General features: G+C 46.9%; 1 protein-coding gene across 1 annotated transcript in view; it reads left to right on the plus strand.

Moving 5' to 3' along the window:
* The window catches only part of cdh7a (cadherin 7a), a 94,200-nt gene that overhangs the window by 52,611 nt on the left and 18,245 nt on the right, over positions 1-23,344 (plus strand). The window contains exons 5-10 of the mRNA XM_064346171.1: positions 6,286-6,453; positions 8,266-8,453; positions 9,756-9,758; positions 10,149-10,399; positions 12,102-12,238; positions 18,040-18,161. Of these exons, the coding sequence (XP_064202241.1) occupies positions 6,286-6,453; positions 8,266-8,453; positions 9,756-9,758; positions 10,149-10,399; positions 12,102-12,238; positions 18,040-18,161 (869 nt within the window). The remainder of the gene's footprint in view (positions 1-6,285; positions 6,454-8,265; positions 8,454-9,755; positions 9,759-10,148; positions 10,400-12,101; positions 12,239-18,039; positions 18,162-23,344) is intronic.

Raw genomic sequence — 23,344 nt, forward strand, 5'->3', positions numbered from 1 at the left:
TTGGTGAGGCTTATCATCCCAACACAGTAACAATATTTATGTGGCGCAATCTGAATAAATTTATCACGGGCCGCTGGAGGTTTGAAACCCGGGGACTGGCCGCGAGGCACTGACAGCGGAAACTCGTCCGTGTAACAATCTTCCTGTGCCTTCGTGAGATGTACATTAACATAAACACCATCCTTTCCCCCTTCCCCCGGAGTTAAACCCGCTACACCTGGCGCGTTTGTATCCACTGCTGCGGAGGGGGATCAAGCAGATTAAGACTTCAACCTTCAGTACTTTCTTTTGTCTTTCTCCTATCGTTTAATTGAGAAATCGACTGCTCCCCGCTGTAGAGATGCGAAGAGATTTCATATCTGTCCGTTTAGATTTAAGAGCCTTGTCCAATTTGCTAATCAACCGCGGGCTTATTCGCCAAGAAAAAGGTCAAAAATTTAAAAAGGGAGCGATAGAAATTTGCCCGGCCTGCAGAAAGGTCACAGCTCCACTGTTGATTTCCAGACTAATTTCTTGAGTGCATTAAAAACAGGTCCATCTCTGCAAAGTAATGAGTCACATTTTACAACTTGTCAGTTTTTTTTTTTCTTATTTAATTATTTAGTTTATTTTATATTTTTTGTTCAGGATTTCTTGCCAAATTCCACCGGTTGATTAAATGCAAACAAGCGAGCCGCTGACCTCAGGCTGGCCATTTCTAATGATTGGGAGTTGACATTTCAAGAACCCCCAAATGGGTAGACCTGTTACCGTGTGCTTTCAAATGACTTTAATTTCAACCAGTGCCTTGCTTTGTGAGCAAGAGCAGTGCCTTTTCGTTGGTTATTATATATATATATATATATATATATATATTTGACAGTTAATACACAGTGGTACTATAACTGGTACCCATTGTAGGGTTTATGAAACCTCACTTGCCCCACACTCTGTGTGACCTCTCTGAGGTAAACCAATCAGTATGTAGCTTGAAGGGCGTAGGCGACAGTGAAGACAATAATGTCAAGGGACCGTGTGAGTTGTAAGTATTGGCTGGGCTTCCTCGAGCCATGATGTACCGGTGTGAGCACACGGGATAAAGTTGAGGCATAAAGTGTTTTCCTCTTAAGTACAGCACCCCGAGCTATTGCGCTGTGCTGTTCTCCACGGATAATGTCTGCTCTCTCGTAAAAATGGCACCTCGTACAGTATATCTGTTCCCCCAGTACATCTTCAGAGAAGCTGTCCCATAAAAATCACAGCTGGCCTTTATCGCGCGCCATTATCCGAAAAAAAAAGCCGGTTCTTTCACTCTGAATCTACGCTCTTCTGTCAACAGCAAGCCATGCAGACGGCAAATTATCCGCCTCTCTCCAGAGGCCTCGGGGCTAAAGTGTACTCAAGCGAAATTGGTAGTGGCTGACCGCATACCTTGACGGATTTTGGCTCGGTACCTGGCGGAGTTATAGCAAAGGCTTTTTTTTTTTTTTTTTTTTTTGGTTTTGGGGTGCTTTCAAGACGGGAAACCTACAGCACCGTACTCTTACTGTCGCATAGCAACAAAAAAAAAAAAAAAAAACAACAACAAAAAAAAAAGCTTAAAGAGCGGATCGTGGACCGGTGTAATTTTTCTCTGTCCGGATGTGCTACAGCACGATGTTGCCTGAGATATCCGGGGCGTTCTCCCCTGGACGGCCTATTATCAAGGGCCTTATCGGGGTATCTCGCTGCATGCACGCCGGTTTTATCTCAGCGTCTTATCTTTCAGTACCTCTGTGCCGAGGCTCACTGCCGTCTGTTTCGTAGCAGATACAAGATGAGAAATAATATGCGTCACATAAATGTAAGCGAATGGATATTAACTATCTTCCCTTTTCAAAAAAAAAAAAAAAGAAAAGAAAGCGCAACCCCAGGAAAAAAGCCTCCAGTGAGTTAATTCATACAGCGTTTGCTTTCCTGTTTAAATTAATTTATTTTCGAGCCTTTTGAAATGAAGCGAAGCAGACGTCGCGGAAACTCCGGAAACCGCACCACTGCGAACGATTAAGGCTCCCACGACGCGGCGTTGACCTTGTAGGCAAGCGTTAATTCTCCCTTTAAAAATAAAAAAAAAACACGGTTTGTTCTTTTTTTTTTTTTAAGCTGGCTTTTTTTGAAGTTCATTGAGTCTCTTGAATGGGTGGTTTTTAATTAAGTCTCTCCCACTTCCCCTCTTGTAAACATGGCAGCAGTTGGCATCAAAATGGTGAGGTGCAGCGTCGGTTGTGATCTAGAAAAAGATCTTTGTCTGATTAACTGAGATGAACCCCTGAAAACCAATCGACAAGTTTCTTTCATCCAGGGACAATTCATGCTCCCCACAAGCACACAGCATCAGGCTAAATAAACCAACAAGCCTAACTGGCCGTTTTTTTAAAACTTTATAAACAGTCCAGTAGCTGCTCGTTAGAAGGCTCACTTTTTAAATACTCAGAGGCCGTATGAATGAATAATGTCTGCAATTATTTTTTGAAATACGGTAAAATATTGATGTTTTGCACGCATTGCATTGCCTCTTTGGTGTGCAGTACTTCGACTGTTGTTCAAAATGTGCGTGCAGTTGATTTGAAACTTGCAGGACGTAATGTGCATATCTGGATACGTATTTATTTTAATATACTGCTGGATCAGTCAGTTAGACAATGTAGTTCCCATACTTTTAGCAGGCTCACAATCCAGTTCACAGTAGTCGACTGTTATACTAATGTTTTAAATAATAAAATATTTAATTTGTCTCATTGACAGAATGCCCTTGCGAGGAACGCGTATGGCCGCATTCATAATAATGCTTTGATGTCAGAAGGCCCTTCAAAGGGAGACCACTTCTGACGAAGATTCCGAAGCTAAATGTTTATTTGAGTTCACCGACTTTGATTCCCCCAAAAAAAACCAACGCCCCTCTTTCCTTTCCCTTCCCTTCCCTTCTCTTTCCACTCCAAACCCAACCTCAGAATGCGTTACCACCCAACTGCCATTCACGGAGTCCCCGGCTGCTTGGGCCTCAAAGCTGTGCCCAATTACCATAGTCTTTCATGCCTTTAATGAAAGCGGGCTGCAAAAAAAATAAAAAAATAAATAAAAAAACCCAGACAGCTGGAAGAACAAATTATGTTTAAGGGGGATATTGAGGAGGAAGAAAGAATTCATGCATTTTCAATTTGACGTACCTGATATTTCTCAAATGGCAACGCTTAATGGTGCAGATTCATCTCCGTTGGATCCCGTCGTGAGGAGGAGAATAATTTAATTGAACGTGAGAGTGTCAAATAAGGGCCCGCTATAAAAATAAAAAAAAACCAACAAAGAAGAAGTTAATGAACAAAAGAGGGTTGCTGGGTACCCTCGATCGGCGGCCTGTCCTTACCGGCGAGACATTACTGTTTACCGAGGTTTACCGATTGTATTGGTACACTGAAGAATACCCAGAGCTCAGCTTGGAGGATTTGCGAGAATTTTCTACAACAACTTCAATAAAGATAATTCCATTTTTAATTAAGATGTGTCGATTCGTACCCAAGTGCCCTTTCAGACGCCTGACTGGGGATTTTGGTTTATTATCCATTACTTTCACAACACAGAAAACGCCAATTAAAAGCCAAAAGTGCGTTCAGCGACAGAAAACGAGGATCTCACTCGGTGCTGTAATACGGGTGGAATCTGTTTGTATCGGGTGTAACACGTTCATGTGGTTTAATACATACATCTGGATTTCTGGATTACATTTCACATGTCCATCGCAAATATTTGCAATGCTAATGCTAATTTGCATCATTTCATTTTACCTGGAAAATGTGCAGGCATTTGCACCTCTTCTGTGACTGATCAGGAAGAGAAAAAAAAACATATAATCATCTTCTGGACCTGCTGGAAATAGTTAAAGTAAAAGTTAAATCCATTTACATTTTTACTTACTTTGCTGAAGAGTTGAGCTTAAATAACAGAATAAATGAACTCTTCTGGGTCACCAACACAGGGACAAAATAACCATGGGCCTGGATTCAATCAACATTTTCCATCTCGCTTGGCAAGCTGATCTTGGTGATCGCTGAGCTTCCTGAGCTGTGTTTGCGAAGCAGAAAATGATTCAAACCAGGGTTAAAAAAGGGGTTCAAAGGGGTTAAACTACAGGGTTCAAACGAAGCCACACAGGCCCCCATTAAAAATGTATATTCCAGGAAATAACCCGAAACCCTCATCTCATGCACAAAGCCCTCCTTCATGCGGCCGTGCTGATTGGAGAAACCACACAGCCCCCTGATTACCGGCGTCCATTCCGGGGATTCAAACCCGCAACCCCTGTGCCATGCGCAGCCGGCACCACACAGCCGTAATGAAACCGAACCGCGCTACTCCGCCTTACAGATGTGTGCGTGTGCCCGTTGCTCTTCTCAGGTGGTCGTCTGCAGCTGTGTGTTTTTTTTGAGAGGGCGTTGCGTGGTGGGTGGACCACCGGGGGGGGGGGGGGGGGTGGGGTGGGGGGAACGCCAAGCCGGATGGGTAAACACAGACCCATAATGCATCGTTCTCTCTCCTCAGGCAACAACAGCCTGGCACAGCCAGAATTGGGCCCATGCTGCGGTACAGGGGCAGGGAATTTAATCACTCTGTCTCCCGGGTGACGGAGGGGCTGGGCAGGGGTGCGGGGGGGCGCACAGGGGGGCGTCACGCGGGCCCCTCTGTCCCTCGCGGAGATCGGGTTTTCGAGCATCATTACACACATTCGATTCGATCTGTCCCGTTCCTGTCCTCTCAGCCAAAGCTTCAACATCTGCTGCTGGTTTTCTGACTGAACATCTCTCCCCCTTTTTCGGATTCTTTTTTTTAAAATACTGAGCGCTGTATCTTTTTTTTTTTTTTCTTTGGTTATCGGGCGTTGGATTACAAATGTTTACTTGTTTAAAATGTTTGCTGTCATTTTGTCTCTGTGGTAGAGCAGAAACTGTTGAAGCAGAAGTCATTAAAGGAAATTATATAATGTAGGCATGTTGTGTTTATTTCCATCTGGAATCACCTTGCTTACGATCAGGGGATGACATTAATTAGCATTAATTAATGATGAACTAATATTGTCATTATGAGCTACTTTGCAGAACGAGTGATCATTATACAGACAGACAGACAGATAGGTCGGTAGGTTGATAGATAGATAGATAGATAGACAGACAGAGAGAGAGAGATAGATAGATAGATAGATAGATAGATAGATAGTGATAGACAGACAGACAGACAGTAGAGAGAGAGAGATAGATAGATAGATAGATAGATAGATAGATAGATAGATAGATAGATAGATAGATAGATAGATAACAATGGGGCAGATGGAAAGAGAAGTGCCAATTGAAAGAGGAAAATCCACAGAAAATGAAATGCATAACAGGGTGTTCATTTCCACAGCTGTTAGTAGAAGTCCATATAAATGCAGTCCATTTAGAAGCGTCGCTAAATGCTAATTATGCAATTTGCATTGGTGAAATCCCTCACTCCTAATACCATTTCATTTGTTCATTCGTTGCATTTTATTCAGGGGTATGTCAGACGGGTGCAAACCCATAAATTACACGTTCCCTGTTTGCCAAATTTCAAACTGAATGATCTCTGGCCCCAGTCAACGAGAGGGGTTTTTATGGCTGTGCCAGGTGCGAAGCTTAGGCACGGCCTTAACTTGGAAGGGCTGTAGCCGGGATGCTGAGTGATGTGTCTTTCAAGAGTGTGATTAACACCAGTTGCGGTGTGTCATCTCGTAAAACACGCAGGGTGTATTCTGGTTCAGTGGTGTCGGCCGAACGGGTGAGGTGAACTCCAAGCTGGGAGTGATGTTTCTCAGTCAGTATGACAGCCAAGGGCGAAAGATGTGGTGTGTCATCCAAATTTTGAAAGACTTTTGTGAACTCATTGCCACACTGTAGCATTTAAAGTACACTTTTAAATCAAAATTATTTACGGGGACACAAGTTCTCATCCTTCCACTTCTGTGCAGGAGTTCTCCAGCAAGCCTTATAATGCATTAACTTTAACCATTTGAAGTGTCGGTTTTTTTGGAATGCATTTTTTTTCCCTCAAGATTCCAAGGGAGTATTATAGAACTCCATGGCTGTCTATTACCAGTAGTGGTTGTTACATCAGCATTAGAATGTTCAGTTAAGAGCATTCTAATGACATGTGTGTAAGCTTACACCTTAATTACACCTTGAAGGGTTAAATCGTTTTCTCTCCTCTTACCCCCTCACCCCCCGCCCCGCCCCGCCCTGCCCCGCCCCCGTGCTGCAGGTGTCATCAGGACCGCTCTGCCCAACATGGACCGGGAGGCGCGGGACGAGTACCTCCTGGTCATCATGGCCAAGGACATGGTGGGGCAGATGGGCGGGCTCTCCGGCACCACGTCCGTCACCGTCACGCTGACGGACGTGAACGACAACCCGCCGCGCTTCTCTCGCAGTGAGTCGCTCGCCCCCCCCTGCCCGGGCTCGTTCACACACACACACACACACACACACACACACACACACACACACACGCGTCCCACTCTTTCCTCAGCAACTCCGCCCAGTAAACTTTTTGGACATGAGTCCTGCTCCCAGTTTCTGTTATTAGGTTTTATTTTCAGTTGTTGCCATAGAATGCGTTTTTTTGTTTTTGGAAGTAGTTGCAGAAAATACAGCTATTCCTGTCTCCTGCTCATCGTTTAAGCCTTTAAAGCAGTGTTTCTTAAACTGTGGCTCGGGACCCAAAATGGGTCGTAGGAGTATATCAGGTGGGTCATGGAATTAATCTGTAGTCCGGTAGACTTTGCTAATATCTGTATTGGAATGGGTCCCTGAAAGGTACTATATTTATAATTTGGCTCCTGGAATTAAAGAGCATTTTTAATTTGGGTCTTAATATGAAAACATTTAAGAACCAGTGATTTAAAAGCACAGTTTTTTTGGATTCTTTCAAAATAATAAAACCAGTGTTCTAGAACTCCATTGCTTTCAGTGACCAGTAGTGAGTGTTACATCATCGTTTAGAATGTTCAGGTAAGAACATTCTAATCATGTATTTTGTGATCTCAGACCTTAAAGGGCTAAGCATGTACTGCCCAATACACTGCAGAACATTTCTGCTGCTGCTGCTGCTGTCGCCATGGTGAGCCTGGGTTTTAAGGTGGTGTAACCACCGCTACAGGGAAACCGCTGACTTGGCCTTGGAGGCAGTCGGACGGCTTCGACTGTTTTAATAGCCAGAAACGTTGACTGGCATCGAGGGCTGCGTTAAACCCTGGTGTGAGTGTACACAAACCGGCAATGAGACGCGTGTAAGCAAGTCTTCTTTATTTGAAGCATGCTTCAGTTGCAATTGCAGAGTTTGTCTTTGCTACTTCCTGTGCCATATCTTATGAGTGAACACTGATACGTTTTGGCGAGGACGGTTGTGGGACAGTCGGCATTAGTGGCATAGAGAAGGCAGTGTGCATAGAGAAGGCAAGCGCACATTCTTTCAATTTAAATTTAGACTGCAGATGTCAAGTGGCTTAACTTCACTAAAGTTGTTGTGCGGTAACTTAACTTTGTGTTTTATAATAATGCGCATTCAATACACGTGTCTGCTGTTTTGCTGAAGAATGCCCTTGTGTGTGAGCTGGCAGTCTTGCACTGACAGGCTGTTACTGAGCATTTACTGTACTGTCAGTGGCAGTGCTGTTATTTGCTCAAATGAAAACCCCACCCTCCCTTTTTTTTTCCATTATTTAAGAATCACATCATAATTTAGTTTCCTCATTTCAGTATAAAACATGATTACATTAGTATTGGAATTAAGTGTTTATGCAAACACTGCAATCAACAAAGGTTTTATTTTTTAAAAAGTTCTAAATGTGAGACTACTTGTGTGTGTGTATGTGAACTGTGGTATAAAAATACAGTACAGCTGCGTGTGCCATACTTAATTGTATGGCTTTATGTTGGAATGACACAGAGTTTTGTACTTATTACAGTGTACAGAACTAGCACAGATTGTAGTGTGCCTGCAGTTGGCAGGTGACAGATAGGCGTTTGTATTGGTGAGTTAAAAAGCACTCCCAGTGCCTCACTGCTCCTCCCGGTGACATTTTGGGACGTTCGCAACCACAGCTTTGAGCGATGGGGGCCGGGTCCTCAGCTTAATCCGCAAGGTCAGCGGAAAAGTCCCGGCGAGGGTTTGGCGTGCGGTTGGTGATAGAGTCGAGAAAAAAAAACCTCATCGTCAATAACCGCGTTCATGCCTCCGCAGAATCCTATCAGTTCACCGTTCCGGAATCCCTGCCCCCGGCCTCCGTGGTGGCGAAGATAAAGGCGGCGGACCCCGACGTGGGGCCCAACGCCGAGATGGAGTTCCGGATCGTCGACGGGGACGGCCTGGGGGCGTTCCGAGTCACTCCGGACAAAGACACGCAGGAGGGAGTCATAACTCTGCAAAAGGTACGGGGTACCCCCCCTCCCCCCCCCCCCCCCATGATGTCACCGGGCTCAGCAAGGTTAAAGACATCACCCGTGGGCCGCTGGTTTAAACCTCAGGAGGGGAAAACTTCTTAAGATATCACGTTCACTTCGTTATGCTCATAGTTTAAATGAATTGTGTAGTGCAGGCAGCGTCGTACATTGCGACCAGGTAGGTGTTGTCGAAATCATCTGAAGTTGAGAACACATCATGACTGTGTAGACCGGTCATTCGAACTTGCATGCATTATACTTGCCAACAGCTTCTTTTACATCATAGTCTATAGTCTATAGTGTGCACATACAGTTGAAACACTACTGATGACACACAATGGAGATGCTTTGTACCCAATTTGAGTATCCAGGCCGTAGGTGGCAGTGTAGTTCAATGGCTAGGAAAGTGGGCTTCCCGTAGGCCTGCAAAGTTTTTAGTTGTAGTTCCAAAAGTTTTACCGTATCGTATGTTTTTTCTTTTAACCCTTACCACTGCTTGGCTGTAAGCTGTCTCAGTGCCAGTATATTTACACATACCATGGCCTGCATAATCTATGATGGCTACTTTGAGTACCACTTATACTGAAGGTAATTCATTAGAAGAAGACAAAAACAGCAGTTGAGAATATGATAATATTTCCTTAAATTTCGATAAATGTTTCATCTCAGCAACAAGGTTCCACCTGGAGTGGACTTTGTGCATTATTCATATATGCCTTACTGTATTATAGCACGATGCCAATCTACTGCACGTGCATGTGCAACACATAATGCAAAAAAAAGTGAAAATAGAAAAGCGGAGGTTTTTGTGTATGCGTGGAGCGCGTCCGGGTGAAACCGTATTTCCCCTGCGTTTATATCCGGAGGTGTTTAGAGTGATGAGGTCCGTCTCCTCGGATGGCGCGGCTCGCGCATTAATCATCCCCGCGGAAACAAACAAGGTTAATTAATGGAATCGCGTCCCGCGGCATCTACGGCCTCCATCTTTGAATGGCAGCCAAAGCCATTGACTCCTCCTGGCCCGTCTTTTGTTTTCGCGGCGGGAAGACGATGAACGCGGCCGCCATAATTAATTGTTGGTGGGGGGAGGGGGGTGGGGGTGGGGGGGGGGGGGGTGCACGTCTCTGTGCTCTCGTTGCGCTGCTAGGTACCTGCAAAATTGAAATACCCAAATTCCAAAGCAATTACTCCTGTATTAGTTGCTAGATGTAACTGTCAGGTTGTATTCTTCTTTTTTTTTTTTAAAAAGGGCATTTTAGTGTACAATGAAGACATTCATACACATTGCAGAATGTGTCCGAACCTACTTGAAATTGAATGCTTCTTCCATTTCAAGTAGGAGTCTTTTTTTTCCCCTCAGTCCGAATCAATGTCTCTCTTTAGTGTAGCAGTGTAAAGTCAATACCGAATTTGAGGAGGACAGGTACGTTCACTCTTGAATTCCAGACGTGGGAAGGAACATCACAAGGTCACAGATGGTCTTACGTTGTTCATCCTCGCTTTAACTCCCGTCCCTCTCTTTTCGCTTCCCGCTTCCTGCTTCCTGCTTCCTGCTTCCTGCTTCCCGCTTCCTGTGCCCTGCTTCCTGCGTCCTGCTTCCCGCTTCCTGTGTCCTGCTTCCCTTCGGTCCTGCTCCGTCCTGTGTCCGTTTCCGCTCCGTCTTGCCTGTCGTCGCGCCTGGAGGCTGGTTTCGAGACCAAGGCGAGCTACACGCTCCGGATCGAGGCGACGAACCGCAACATCGACCCGCGCTTCCTCAGCCTGGGCCCGTTCTCGGACATGGCCACGGTGCGGGTGACGGTGGAGGACGTCGACGAGCCCCCCGTCTTCTCCTCGCCCCTCAGCAGGATGGCGGTGTCCGAGGCCGCCAAGGTGGGCACCGTCATCGGCACCGTCTCCGCCCACGACCCCGACTCCTCCAACAACGCCATCAGGTAAGGGGACGGCGGTGAGCAGATTTGGCCTTAAGAGGAAACAAAAAAAATAAATAAATAATTTCGGGTTGGTTCATCCCCGCTGTTTCAAAAGCAAGTTGAGGCAGAGCCAAAACGAGATTCGCTAAGGTCCCCACATCTTCGCGATTGATGCAAAACAAAATGGCATTTTGCCTCACTTTCACCTCCATAGGAGAATGCATCACATTGAACACAGGTGGGCAGCATGTACTGTGTTTGGTCATAGCTAGGAGAGTTTACATTTATCATTGAAAAACAACATAATGCCTTTTTGTTTCCATGAAAGTGTGACAGGATTTGGGTTTTAATGTGTGTCGCCATTAAATCCCACTGTCTTCCTATCAAATTTTACTTTTGTCGGACAATTTACAGGAACGGAAAGCGGCGGCTGGCCCAGGTGTGACACAAATACTGTGTGTGTGTGTGTGAGTGTGTGAGTGTGTGTGTCCGTACATATTTTCACATGTGCCTGAGTGTGTGTGTCTTTGTCAGGCTAGCATTTGCTAGGCGTAAATGTCATCTTTGTTTAACAAGAAGAGGTCGTTCCATAGTGAGGATTAGCAAACTGCAGGGCATTCAAACAGAGATGGCATTTTGGTGGGTCACCATACATCCATTTATGATTCAGACACCTCGAAACAACTCTGAAATTGGGGGATCGTAAAAAATGTTTTAGTTTTTCGGTAATTGCATTTCTGGGACATTTTAGGAATGCAGTGCTTTTGTGATTTTTGTTGCGAGTCATTTCCTGTGAGAGGACTACGCGCGGGTTTGTCAGTTGAACTGCTTAAAGTGACACTGACAGCAGGAAGCTTCAGGGCTAATTGGACCAGTGCTGTTACCTGTGAAGCCAGTGAAGACAAGTCAGTGACATGTCATCATATCTACCTAATTAACCATGAAAAAAAGAAAAAAAACTACAGAAGAAGTCTGTAGCAGGTTTCAAAAATGTTAAGACAAAAGCTGCCATTTGATGCCATTTAATATTACGCTTTTCATTTATTATTTTTTTCTTTCATCTAAACGTTTTATGCAGTGATGTTCCTGTCAGTATGATCTCAATACAGAGCCTGTTATGGTAGAACTGAAACCTGTAAGGTCAATTATGACAGGCCTGTGTTAGGTTCTATCGAAGGCGTTTCATTTGTATAAGATTGTTATTACCACATATATACTGGAAATTCCTAAAATGCCCTGAAATCCACCCCGTTAATTGTCTTAATTGTGTGTTATAAAATTGTTTTATCAAACTAAGTACAAGGGGGAGGACATGACATAGAATGTTCCGTGATGTTTAGAGAGCATGTGAAATGAACAATACCACACGTAACAGCTGTGTAGTAATTAATGGGATTGAACTAGGTGAAACAAGAATTTTTACTGCAAGACTAACATATTTTTTTTCCCTGCATCCCAATGTCATGTGCTTGTAAAGGCATATTTGTGTTTGTATATAGCTTACAATGAAATTTTCATACTGATTTTAGAACAGTTTTTTGTAGCAGAATAATAGCTTGCCATGGCAAAAAAAAAAGATATTTTTGTGATTTGCTGAAGAACAATATGTGGATCAGACAGTTATTGGTACCGTCCCCCCCAAAACCCCATTGTTGTCAGTTGTAAAAAGGAAAGCAGTCAATCTTCCCCACACTTAAACGCAGCCACCCCTTGTGTTGTCCAGATACTCCATAGACCGCAACACAGATCTGGAGCGCTTCTTCAACATCGACGCCATGACGGGGGTCATCAGCACCGCCAAGCAGCTGGACCGAGAGGCCAACGCAGTGCACAACATCACCATCCTCGCCTTGGAGAGCCGTGAGTAACAGATTAACCCACCCCACCCAAAATCACACACGGTTTGATACAGAAGAGCCAGCAGTCACTGCATTTTGGGTATTTCAGATCTGGCAGGCCGCAGATCTGAGAGCTCAACGTATTCCTGGAATCAATCAAAAAGGTTCTTATGAGGAAGAAAGCTGCTGGATCCAGAAAAGGAGAACCCACTCGCATAGACACACACACACACACACACACACTGCAACATGCTCCCCACCTACATGCTCCAGCTGTCACTGCCTGGGGCAGATCCACATAACCCCCACCCAACCCCCCACCCCCGCCCGCCTCTCCTCCAACTTGTCTTGGATGCAACTGTCAACAGCATCATCTTCATATGGCTGCTCTGAATCTCCTGGCTCCAGGGGAGGGGGGGGGGGGGGCAGTCTGAATCACATGACCTTACAGACAGGCACACACTGGCTAATGCTGAACTCTGTCCCGTGACCTCAGACGTTCTCCTTGTCAAACTTTGAGGGCGCCATCGAGGAGGAGAGAGTCGCATGTATAAAATTTCAGGAAATGGCTTTATTCATTAAAATAGATTGTATTAATCAAAGGAATGACAAAATGAGGCCTCTGCTCTTGGGTCTGAGTGGGGTTTTTAAGATGTATGTATGGTGCATCCAGTACCATCAGATCAAAAGAAAAAAGCCTCATAGTTGGATATTCTCGTGGAAAAATTCTCTACAAAGTGTTATGTTAGGTCTGCATGTTTTTGAATATCTGCAACTCTTCAGAAACATGATAAAGCCACTAAGAAGTTTGATTTTCAGTCTCCAGCATTGACCATGAACATAACTGGCGGTAGAATTTTCGACCGATTGATTGATTGATTGATCTAGTTCATTTAGTAGGATTGACATTTAATGTAGTTCATCCAGGGGATCCCCACCCGCGAACAGGTGTTCTTTGGCAGGGGGCCCAGAGTGTGTCTCTTTGCTGCGGGGAAGTCTGATGGAGCCCCTCCCTAATTCCGTCCTATGACCGTAGGCCAAGTTTGACCCATCCCGACCCCTCTGTAGATGTGGGGGGGCTGCTGGCACCGTCACCACGGTGCTTGCCAAAATGCACCGGGGGGGGGGCTAAGACGGGCAGCGTCGCCGTAATCGTTGTTTTTCTTTTTCACGTATTTCCCCCCGCCATCACGCTCGCGCAAGCATGCGCGCTCGTGCGCTACCCGTTCCGCCATAGACACTGTCCGGTGTCTGCGCTAGCACGCCATGAGCTCACGCGTCTCGGCGCTAGCCGTTCGGCTCTATAGATCACTGTCACGGGTGTCCTGGTGCTAGCACGCGCACTCGGACGCTAGCACGCGCGCTCGGGCGCTAGCCCGTTCTCCGGCTCTATAGATCACTGTCACGGGTGTCCTGGCGCTAGCACGCGCAATCGCCGCTACACGCGTGGCGCTAGCCCGTCTCCGGCTCTATGATCACGTCACGTGTCCGGTGCTAGCGCCACTCGGGCGCTAGCCGCGCTGGCTAGCCCGTTCTCCGCTATAGATCACTGTCACGGGTGTCCTGGTGCTAGCATGCCCTTAGCACGCGCGTCGGCGCTAGCCTCTCGGCTCCATAGATCACTGCACGGTCTGCGTGCACGCACTAGGCGCTAGCCCGTTCTCCGGCTCTATAGATCACTGTCACGGGTGTCCTGGCGCTGTGAGACGCGCCCTGGCAAAGAAGATTGAAACGTCTTCTCCTATTTATCTCTGAGAGAGAGAGAGCAGAGAGCTCGCAAGGACACCGCGGCGAGCTTCGGATACATCAAGAACGCATCTGCACGGGGCAGCAGAGACGGGAAAGTGAACCTAAGAGGCGATCGTTTGATTTTCACGAGCGGTAAAGTGAAGATAATTACTTAAAAAGTTTTCGGCCAGCTCTTTGTAGATCTTACGTCCCTCACTTTTCCTTGATCCAGAGTTTTGTCTGAGAGCTTTTCCCTTTCAAACTCGATTTCAGAGTCACTACGACAAATCTCTTACTGCGGTGGTTACAGACCATCCACAACGATGTAATGTCCTCTTCTTAAAATAGGAATACGCGTAATTCTTTGGGCCAAATAGTTCTCTCACTGTTGAGGAGCAACAAAAAATTGGTCAATTTCCAAGGTCAATTGGTGTCCTAAATGCCATTAGCCCTTTAAAAAAGTACACTGCATTAGGTACACTTCTTTGTAACTACGTCCCATGCAGTGCATGTAAAGTTCACTTTCACTTTTCAGTTCAAAATACTTACAGATACAAAGTTTAGAAGTAATTCATAAACTGTGTCCTTAAAGTATAGTTCCAGGAAATACCTTAAGTATACTTAAATTGGCCTTGATGTACTTAAGTATACTTTGTACTAGTTTTTTGTTTTTTTTTCGGTAAGGGAAAGAAAGAACCTCTGCAGCGAGTTCTCAGTTGTATATATTCAGTCGGACATTGAGTTCAGCAGACAGTCTTTCAGAAATCAGAATTATTGCTGGGTCACTCCAACATTTGTGGCGGTTAGACTTCTTTGTGCTAAAACCTTTCCCTCATTCACTTCCTGTCTGAGCTGTGCTTGCCTGTGAGTCGCACGGCGCTATGGCAACGACAGGCTTGTGCCATCGGGTCGTACTGCAGGTTCAAAAGGAGAAGCTAGTCGGAAACAAGGAGACGCGTGGCCACCCGTATGTCATGCTATTGGCTGGTGTAAATAATGCCCATTGCTCTGTGGGGGTCATTAAGTGATTGTGTCACTGTCACACAGAGAGAGAGAGAGAGAGAGGAAGAGGGAGGGCTGTGCTCAGCCTCCATCTCTGACAATTTGTTGAAGGCTGAGAGATGGAAAGAGATAGAAAGGGAGAGAGAGAGAAACGGAAAAGTCTAATTAACTGCTGCATGCTTCCTCCTCCTCCTCCTCCTCTTCTCACCCCTTCACCCTGCTAAATCAACAGCAGGTGTGCAAAATATCTGGCAGATGTGCCCAGTCTATTTACAGCAACAGCAAACAGGCAAAACCCGCAGACATATTTTATTTATTTACTTACTCACATATTGTTTTGTTTTGGCCGCCTGTAATTGAGGGTGTGTGTTTTTCTTTTCTTTTCTTTATTTTTTCTTCTTCTCTGTGTTTGATCTTATTTACGGTTAAGCTGTGAGGCGTGAGCGCGCGCGGTGGCAGACGGGAGAGACGTGGGTTAGTGGCGCGTGTCCTGCCGAGCCTCCTTAGAGCCGCGGCCTGTGTTAGCGTAGCGCACGTGCGGCCGTACCTCCGCAGGTGTGGTCTTACCTGCGCAGGTGTGGTCATACCTGCACAGGTGTGGTCGTACCCGCGCCGCCCAGGGTGGGCAATACCTGCACAGGTGCGGACTACCGCCGCCGAGGGTGGGCGTACCTGCGCAGGTGGGTCATACCTGTGCTGCCCAGGGTGGGACGTACCTGCGCAGGTGTGGTCATACCTGTGCTGCCCAGGGTGGGACGTACCTGCGCAGGTGTGGTCATACCTGCACTGCCGAGGGTGGGACGTACCTGCGCAGGTGTGGTCATACCTGTGCTGCCCAGGGTGGGACGTACCTGCGCAGGTGTGGTCATACCTGTGCTGTCCAGGGTGGGACGTACCTGCGCAGGTGTGGTCATACCTGTGCTGCCCAGGGTGGGACATACCTGCACAGGTGCGGACGTACCTGCGCTGCCGAGGGTGGGATGTACCTGCGCAGGTGCGGACGTACCTGCGCTGCCGAGGGTGGGATGTACCTGCGCAGGTGTGGTCATACGTGTGTTGCCCAGGGTGGGACGTACCTGCACAGGTGCGGACGTACCTGCGCTGCCCAGGGTGGGACGTACCTACGCAGGTGCGGACGTACCTGTGTCGTCGAGGGACGGCTGCGGTTGCGGTTCTCCAAACAGATGGCAGCTGAAGAAAAAAATAAAAACAACAACGTGGACAGTAAATACACAGGACGTGCGAAAGAGGAAATGCGTCCAGATTCGTCCCCTCCGGTCAATTAGCTAATGTTTGCTCTGCAGGCTTAGAAGAGTACTATAGCTGTTAAAAAAATGTATAAAAATGCGGGCTTTTAGGACAAATAAAAGGGCACTTCAAAATCGGCTACCAGCGAAGGAGAGTGTTTGGGATGAACAAAAATCCAGTTCTACCATCTGTCTCTGATCATTTATTCTTTCTGGAATCAGAAAGTATCTAAAATTTTGGCTGAATATTTCAATGTAAAATACACACGTGTGTTTTATATTTGACTATATATGTTTTCCATAAGAATTTCAACCACAATAAGAGGTAGAGACTCCACTTCTTCCTGCTCAGAGAAACCTTCTTTGACAATAAGGGGTTTCACCTCACCTGTAGATATCAAAACTTCAAATCATAAAACAACCTCTCTTGGCACCAGCATAATGTTCTGAGGGTATTTTGGCGCATCCGAGATGGCGGTAAGGATCCGCCGTGCACAGTGCTCATGTAATTACCGTAAGCCAGCGCTTACAAACCCGTGTCTGTAAGGCAGGAAAGAGAGAGAGAGAAACTGAGAGAGAGAGAGAGAGGGAGGGAGAGAGAGAGAGGGAGGGAGGGAGGGAGGGAGGGAGAGACACAGAGGGAGAGAGAGAGAGAGAGAGACAGAGCGAGAGAGAGAGGGGGAGGGAGAGAGAGAGACAGAGAGAGAGAAGGGGAGGGAGAGAGAGACAGAGAGAGAGAACATGAGAGAGAGAGAGTGTGAGACCGAGAGAGAGAAGGGGAGAGAGAGATGGATCTTTCACTCTTTCTCCAGATGGCCTGTGCTGTTGACAGCAGTCAAAGCTGACGGGGAAGCTGTGGAGAGCACGTCTGATTGGCCGGCGTCAATCACGCCGGAACAGCTATCATCGTCTCGTTCCGCCGCCGCGGCCGCCGCCGTGGAGACGCACAGAATGTTTAAAAAAAACTGACTCGTTTCGCATCGCGCTTGTTTTGGTCTGCCGCACCGAAACTCCAGGCCCTCTCTTATGAATAAAACACGAGGAGGAACGAGGAGTTTTTGGAAATAAATAAATAAATAAATAAATACTGCCCCGGTTTATGACCCTTCGTGCTGAGGAGATTCAGCCCGACGAGGAAATGAGCTTTGTTGAAAGCAGACGTGATCAGCGCGTGCGTCTGGAGGCTCACGGCAAACAGAGGCGCTCGTTCTCTGTCTTAATGCCACTTTAATTAACGGACCGCCTTTTGGACAGCGGAACTTTCTGCTAACGCTGCAGACCACTTCTGGTTTTAGAATAAACTACGAGAATGCATGTTGTTTTATGCTTTAAGTTTCACTCTGCAGTTACACGCAGTTGAAATCTTATTTCCCAGTATGCTTATTTTTACATATGCGTATTTCTCAGAAACACATTTTGATGTTGGTACATTTAATGTATATATATATATATATATATATATATATATATATGGTAATACAGTGTATGACCTAAATACATAAATATGCTTTTCTTACGGAAACTTGAAGGGTGAAGCGCTAGTGTCTAAATCTGAATCTGTACCTCTGCTTTAGGTTCTGACTCGTTGAACTGGACTCTTTTTCTGACAGCTTCATCTCGACTACTTTCTGCCGGTTTTCTGTTCAATTCGACGCTAATCCCGAGTTGTGTCATCTCACGTCTTGCAATGACATCTCTGGTTTGTGCTCTGTTGAAGTCCCATTGTCAAGCGTGGCTGTCTGAAAATGTTGGGATTGACTGGCCAGTTGGCTGAGGTTGACTTTCAGGTAAAAATTCAGGTTCGCTGCATTTGGTGTCATCCTCTCCCTCTCCTTTCCCGTCACAGAGGACCCGTCCCAAGTTGGGAAGGGCATCGCCCTGATCACAGTGACGGACATCAACGACAACGCGCCCGTCTTCGCCATCGAGTACGAGACGTTCCTCTGTGAAGGTGCCAGTCCCGGACAGGTAAGGCTGAAGCTGATTATCATTTTTACTCACTTACTGTACGTTACTGTAAGATTAATGTATTTTCACAGGGGTGGAAAAGTCCAGGGGTCAGGAAGTAAAAGTCCTGCCATGTGGTTCTTCCAATCCGTGAACTCCAGCCAGCAGGTTTAACCAATTGGCTCTACATCCTGACTGAAGAATTAGCAAATCCAGGTGGTTGGAGGAAAATACTGGGGAGGACTTTTACTTTCTGAACCTGGATTTTTCACGTCTGGTAAGTTAACCATGGATACCAAATTAGGAGCAGTGTGTAGTATGTAATTTTATGAAATATTTTATAATGTGCAGTATTTGTACTAACGTACAAATATTTACAAAAGTATATGGACACCTCTTCTAATTAGTGGTTTTGGCTATTTCAGCCACTCCCATCGCTAACAGGTGCATAAAATCAAGCATATTAGCCATGCGGTCTCCATTGACGAATGCTGGCAGTAGAATATGATGCCACCTATCCAACAAGTCAGAAGCAATCCTTTCTTTACCATAGCCTAAAGCTCATGACTGTCTTTAGTGAACGCTAAAAAATAAGACCACCATTGCCCTACTTGAATAGTTTGCCGGCCGTAGCAGTGAAGCTTGCAAAGCTGAAAGATGAAAATAGTTTTTTTTTTTATTATAATAAATTATAATAAAAAATTCTAATCAGAAGGTTAGAGCATTGTGTGGTCCTGTAGAATGCATTCCAGTGATGCACAAATTGAATTAGGAAACTGGCATGGCATTTGGTTCTGGAGTCAGGGTGTCAGGTCAAGTGGCCGTGGTTACCATGCCGTCTCCATGGTGAGGGCAGTCTCCTCGTTGACTCAAGGACCCAAGCCCACATCAGCCATTGGCCAGCGAAGGAGGAAATGCACATGCCCTCCTACCGACATTGTTTCTGCGACAGGAGTTTAAAAAGCTAACCGATTCTTTTATTTTGATTGCTTTTTTTCTCTAAAGCTCAGTTTTAAAGTTTAACTGCATTGCTATGAAAAGAGGTGTTAAGTGTTCAACAGCAATGGCCAGAATTTTAATGATTAAATACACATATAAAGTAAGTTAGTAAGTTTTTAATCAACCAACCTATTTTCTAAGCCGTGTATTTCTGGCCAGGGTCGTGGTGGATGGGGGGGGGGGGGGGTTTGCGGGGTGGAGGCTTGCAATGGGCAGAAGGCACAAATACAACCTGGACTGGGGGACTGTACACCATTCTGTCATACATTCATACCAATGGGCAATTCAGGGTCTCCAGTTAGCCTACATGCATGCCTTTGGACTGTGGGAGGGAAACTGGAGTACCTGTCAGAAACCCATGGGGGGACAGGGAGAAACTCCACACAGAAAGGCCCTGAGTCGGGATTCAAACCCGGAGCCTTCTTGCTGTGGGGCGACAGCGCTCTTCACTGTCCCACTGCGTCTCCTGGTCTTTGTTTCCCTGACTACACAGTGCTGATGTGTCTGGCATTCCATGGGATGAAAATGTACCTAATCGTTTGTGACCGTTGTGAAGAGTCCCTGTCCTAAGCTTATGGTCTAAGTTCTGTTTTTTTCCCCAAAATCTGTTTTTCGGTATCCGGCATCAAACAACCGACCCACGGTACGGTACAGCCATCTGCTGTAATGGAGCGGAACTCGGTGCCGTTTACCTGAAGTGGAGCGGAGGTCCAATAATGCAGATGTTTTTTTGGAAGACGGGCGCTCGTCGAAACGCGCGAGGCCAGCGTTCGAGTTTCGGTCGCTGAGTCGGCGACCGGCTGCGGCTTGCGTCACCTTCCGTTCCGACTCCGAGGTTCCGCCGGCGCCCGTCCCCGTTTTTCACTCCCCCCCCCCCCCCCCATGGTCTTTAAACAGGAGGGGAAAGATCCACATCACAAGCCCATTTGCGATAAAGACCTTAAACCGTCTAATAAATCATCTTCGTTTGTCCTCGGCAAACCATCGTCACACAAACCCGAAATTAGGTTTGTGTTTACACAGAGCCCTGCTCACCTTCCCCTCACACACACAGAATAAAATATCAGCGAGGCGACTCTTATCGCCACACACACGTACGCGCACACACACGTGTACACACAAGCATGTACACACACGCACGCTCACACGATCATGCACACACACGCACACACACACGCACAAACCTAAGGGTGCTCCACGCATACCCACACCCATAAACACACCCGCAAACACACCCACCCACACACACACACTCCCACGCACACACTCACACACACACACACACACACACAAGGTTGTGTGTTTTCTGGGGCCGTCACGGTGTTTGATCTGATGATGATGGCCCTGGGGATTTCAACTCACCGGACGCGGCTGTTCCTCTCACGAGGTTCCCATGGCGATGACATCGTAGCAGGAAGTTTTACGGCAGCCACACCTTTGTTCCATCGTTGGGCTGGGCGGTACGCAGTTCACAGTTTTTTGATGGATCTCTGCACCCCCCCACCCCCCCACCCCCACCCAGGAGTAACATTCCCGGCAAGGTCATGTTAGCCCACGCACGCATGCTGCCTCAGAGTGAGGCACCACAGGAAACAAAGACGCTTGTGGGCCAAAGGATTCCTGTATTCCTGACACTGATTGGGGCCTGGCTCAATAATAACACGGCTGTCATATAGCCGCTCTAAATTAAGCCACTCACAGCACGGCTCCCCGGGCTGGAGGCGGGGCCTTTGAGGATCGTTCGCGGGCGCCGTCCTCCGCCGTTATTTTAATTCGTTCTGCGCCCTGGCTCTCGCGGCTCGACGATTTGCGCCGGCGTAGCCGTTAGTTACGCGAGTGTCGCTTGCGTGCGGATGAGCCGAAAGGGCGAGTGGGGTCGTTGGCTGAGAAGCCGCGTTCGTCCGGATTCGGTCAAAACCGCAAAGCCTTTTTTAAAGCAAGGAGCTGTTTAATCCAGAATTAATCCACCGTGATTAAGTAACTCGTCAACAGAACCAGAAAGGGTGAAAAGGGCCTTTGCTCTTACACGATGATAAAGACTCTGGGAAAGGCTTGTTTGTGTGTGTGTGTGTGTGTGTGTGTAGACTGTGTGCGTCTGCATGTGTGTCCACGCGTGTGTGTGTGTGTGTGTGTGTGTGTGTAGACTGTGTGTGCGTCTGCATGTGTGTCCACGCATGTGTGTGTGTGTGTCAATAGGAGGGGGTTCTCCTTTTCTGGATTCAGCAGCTGGATCCTTGTTTTCCTTATAAGGACCTTTTTGATTGATTCCAGGAATATGTTGAGTTCTCAGATCCGCGGGATGCCAGATCTGAGAACTGAACGTGCAGCGACTGCTGGCTCTTTCGCATCAAACCAGCTTGTTCCATAATTGCTCCATATGCTCAATCTGGCATGGAGGTAGGTATCAGAAAATAACAGTATGGATAAAAACTACCACAGACTGGGTGATTTTCCCCCCCTGCACCTACAATAATAACGTTTGGTTCAGAGTTCGTTTAGAAAACAGCATGTTGATGACTGATGTATGCTTGATCTGAATCGCTTTTTTTTTGTTGTGTGTGTTGCATATTGTATGCAGTGGCTTAGGGCTGTGGCTTGTAGTTTGCTGTCACGTTCCTCATGAGATCGGTTGCCGTGCGGCAGTTGGTTGTATTAAGCCATTCGTCTCAGTCAAAGGGGCGAACGTTACCCGTGGTCCGAGAGGGTTCTGACAGAAGGACGATACCTTCACGCTGGACAACAGCGAGAACCGGCTGGGTCCTGTTTCGCTCACGCGCTGTTGCTACAGGAACGAGAGCGACGGACGACGGATGTTCTTACGTGCATTTCAGGCCCTTCAGATCAAACGTGGAAATGTTATTATTTGCGCTCGTTTGATGTGGCCCGATAGACACACAGTACAGGCAAATGAAGCCAAATTCAAAGCTCACGGCGTTTTATATTAAATATGAATCAGCGGTGGTGGCTTTCATTTCACGTATCCGAGTAGCTCAAATCAATGATGTATTGTTAGGATTTGACATAGCCGGAACACAGTAATCACCACGACTCGGATACAGCAGAAGAGAAAACGGTGCAAGCATAGCACTAGCATATCTTCGTCAAGCTGCCATGCTGATTCTGGTAATCTTTCCTGTGCAGAATATATTCCCCAGTTGTTTACAGCGGTCCCTAAGTGCTGAGAAATCAGGACACAAAAAATACATCTGCACATGCATTTGTGTGTAAATTCTCAATTTTCTCCGCCACCCCCCCCACCCCACCCCCAAACCTATTTATTCCCTTTGGCCCGTCTCCGCTCCCCTGCGTGGCAGTCGAAAATTGCCCCACCATCTGATTCTAATTGGATAACGAGTTCGAATCCGTAAAACAAACAGCTTGATTGCATCCCTGATTGGACGGTCGCGAAAGCGCTTGTAAGGGGGCTTTAAAAAAAAAAACAATTCAGCTCTCCCATCAGGGCCTCGTCTACCCACACAAAAACAACAGAATAAGGGAAAGAGGCGGGGGCAAGTGGAGGGAGGGAGAGAGTGATAGATGGACGCAGAAAGGGGAACAGCGTCGCCCTGGGATACGGCGGCGGCGGTTCCGTAGCAATTAGGCCGAGCCGCGCCGCATCCCGCGAACGAGGAGCGTCTGATTCGCTTTTTTTTTTTTCCCCCTACGAGTGTCAAGATGCCCATGGGCTCATCAAAGAAGACGCATCTCGGGCCTTTCGAAATAACGATAATAACAACAGCGATAATAAATAATAAATAAATACAAAACACTCCGCGGCCACCCCTTTGGCAAAACGTCGTTCTGTAGCTACACGTCCCAGCGGCCTTTTTTGTCCCTCCCGGGGTACCGTCCGTCCTTTCAAAGGCTCTCTTTCATGTTAGAGGCCAAATTACTTTCCCGTCACACCGGAAGCCCGGCGAACACAGGTGCCTCTCTCCGGGTCCCGCTCTGAAATGGAAATTGCTCTATATATTTATGACTGTTTGAGTTTCGCCGTCCTCTTCCCAAGCGATCATCGGGGCCCTCTGATGTCTTTTGACCGAGGCGGCGGTCGAGCATTATAATTGGCGTGTTACCCTGGCGAGAGCGAGCCTTCGGCCAATATCAATAAAAAAAGAGAGAGAAAAAAAAAGGAAAAGCTCGCGCTACTTTACAGTCTGGCGAACGGCTCGCTCCCCCGTCGCTCCTCCCTGCTCCGAGCTCCC

The sequence above is a fragment of the Anguilla rostrata genome, chromosome 8 (assembly GCF_018555375.3).
Source record: "Anguilla rostrata isolate EN2019 chromosome 8, ASM1855537v3, whole genome shotgun sequence".
NCBI lineage: Eukaryota > Metazoa > Chordata > Actinopteri > Anguilliformes > Anguillidae > Anguilla > Anguilla rostrata.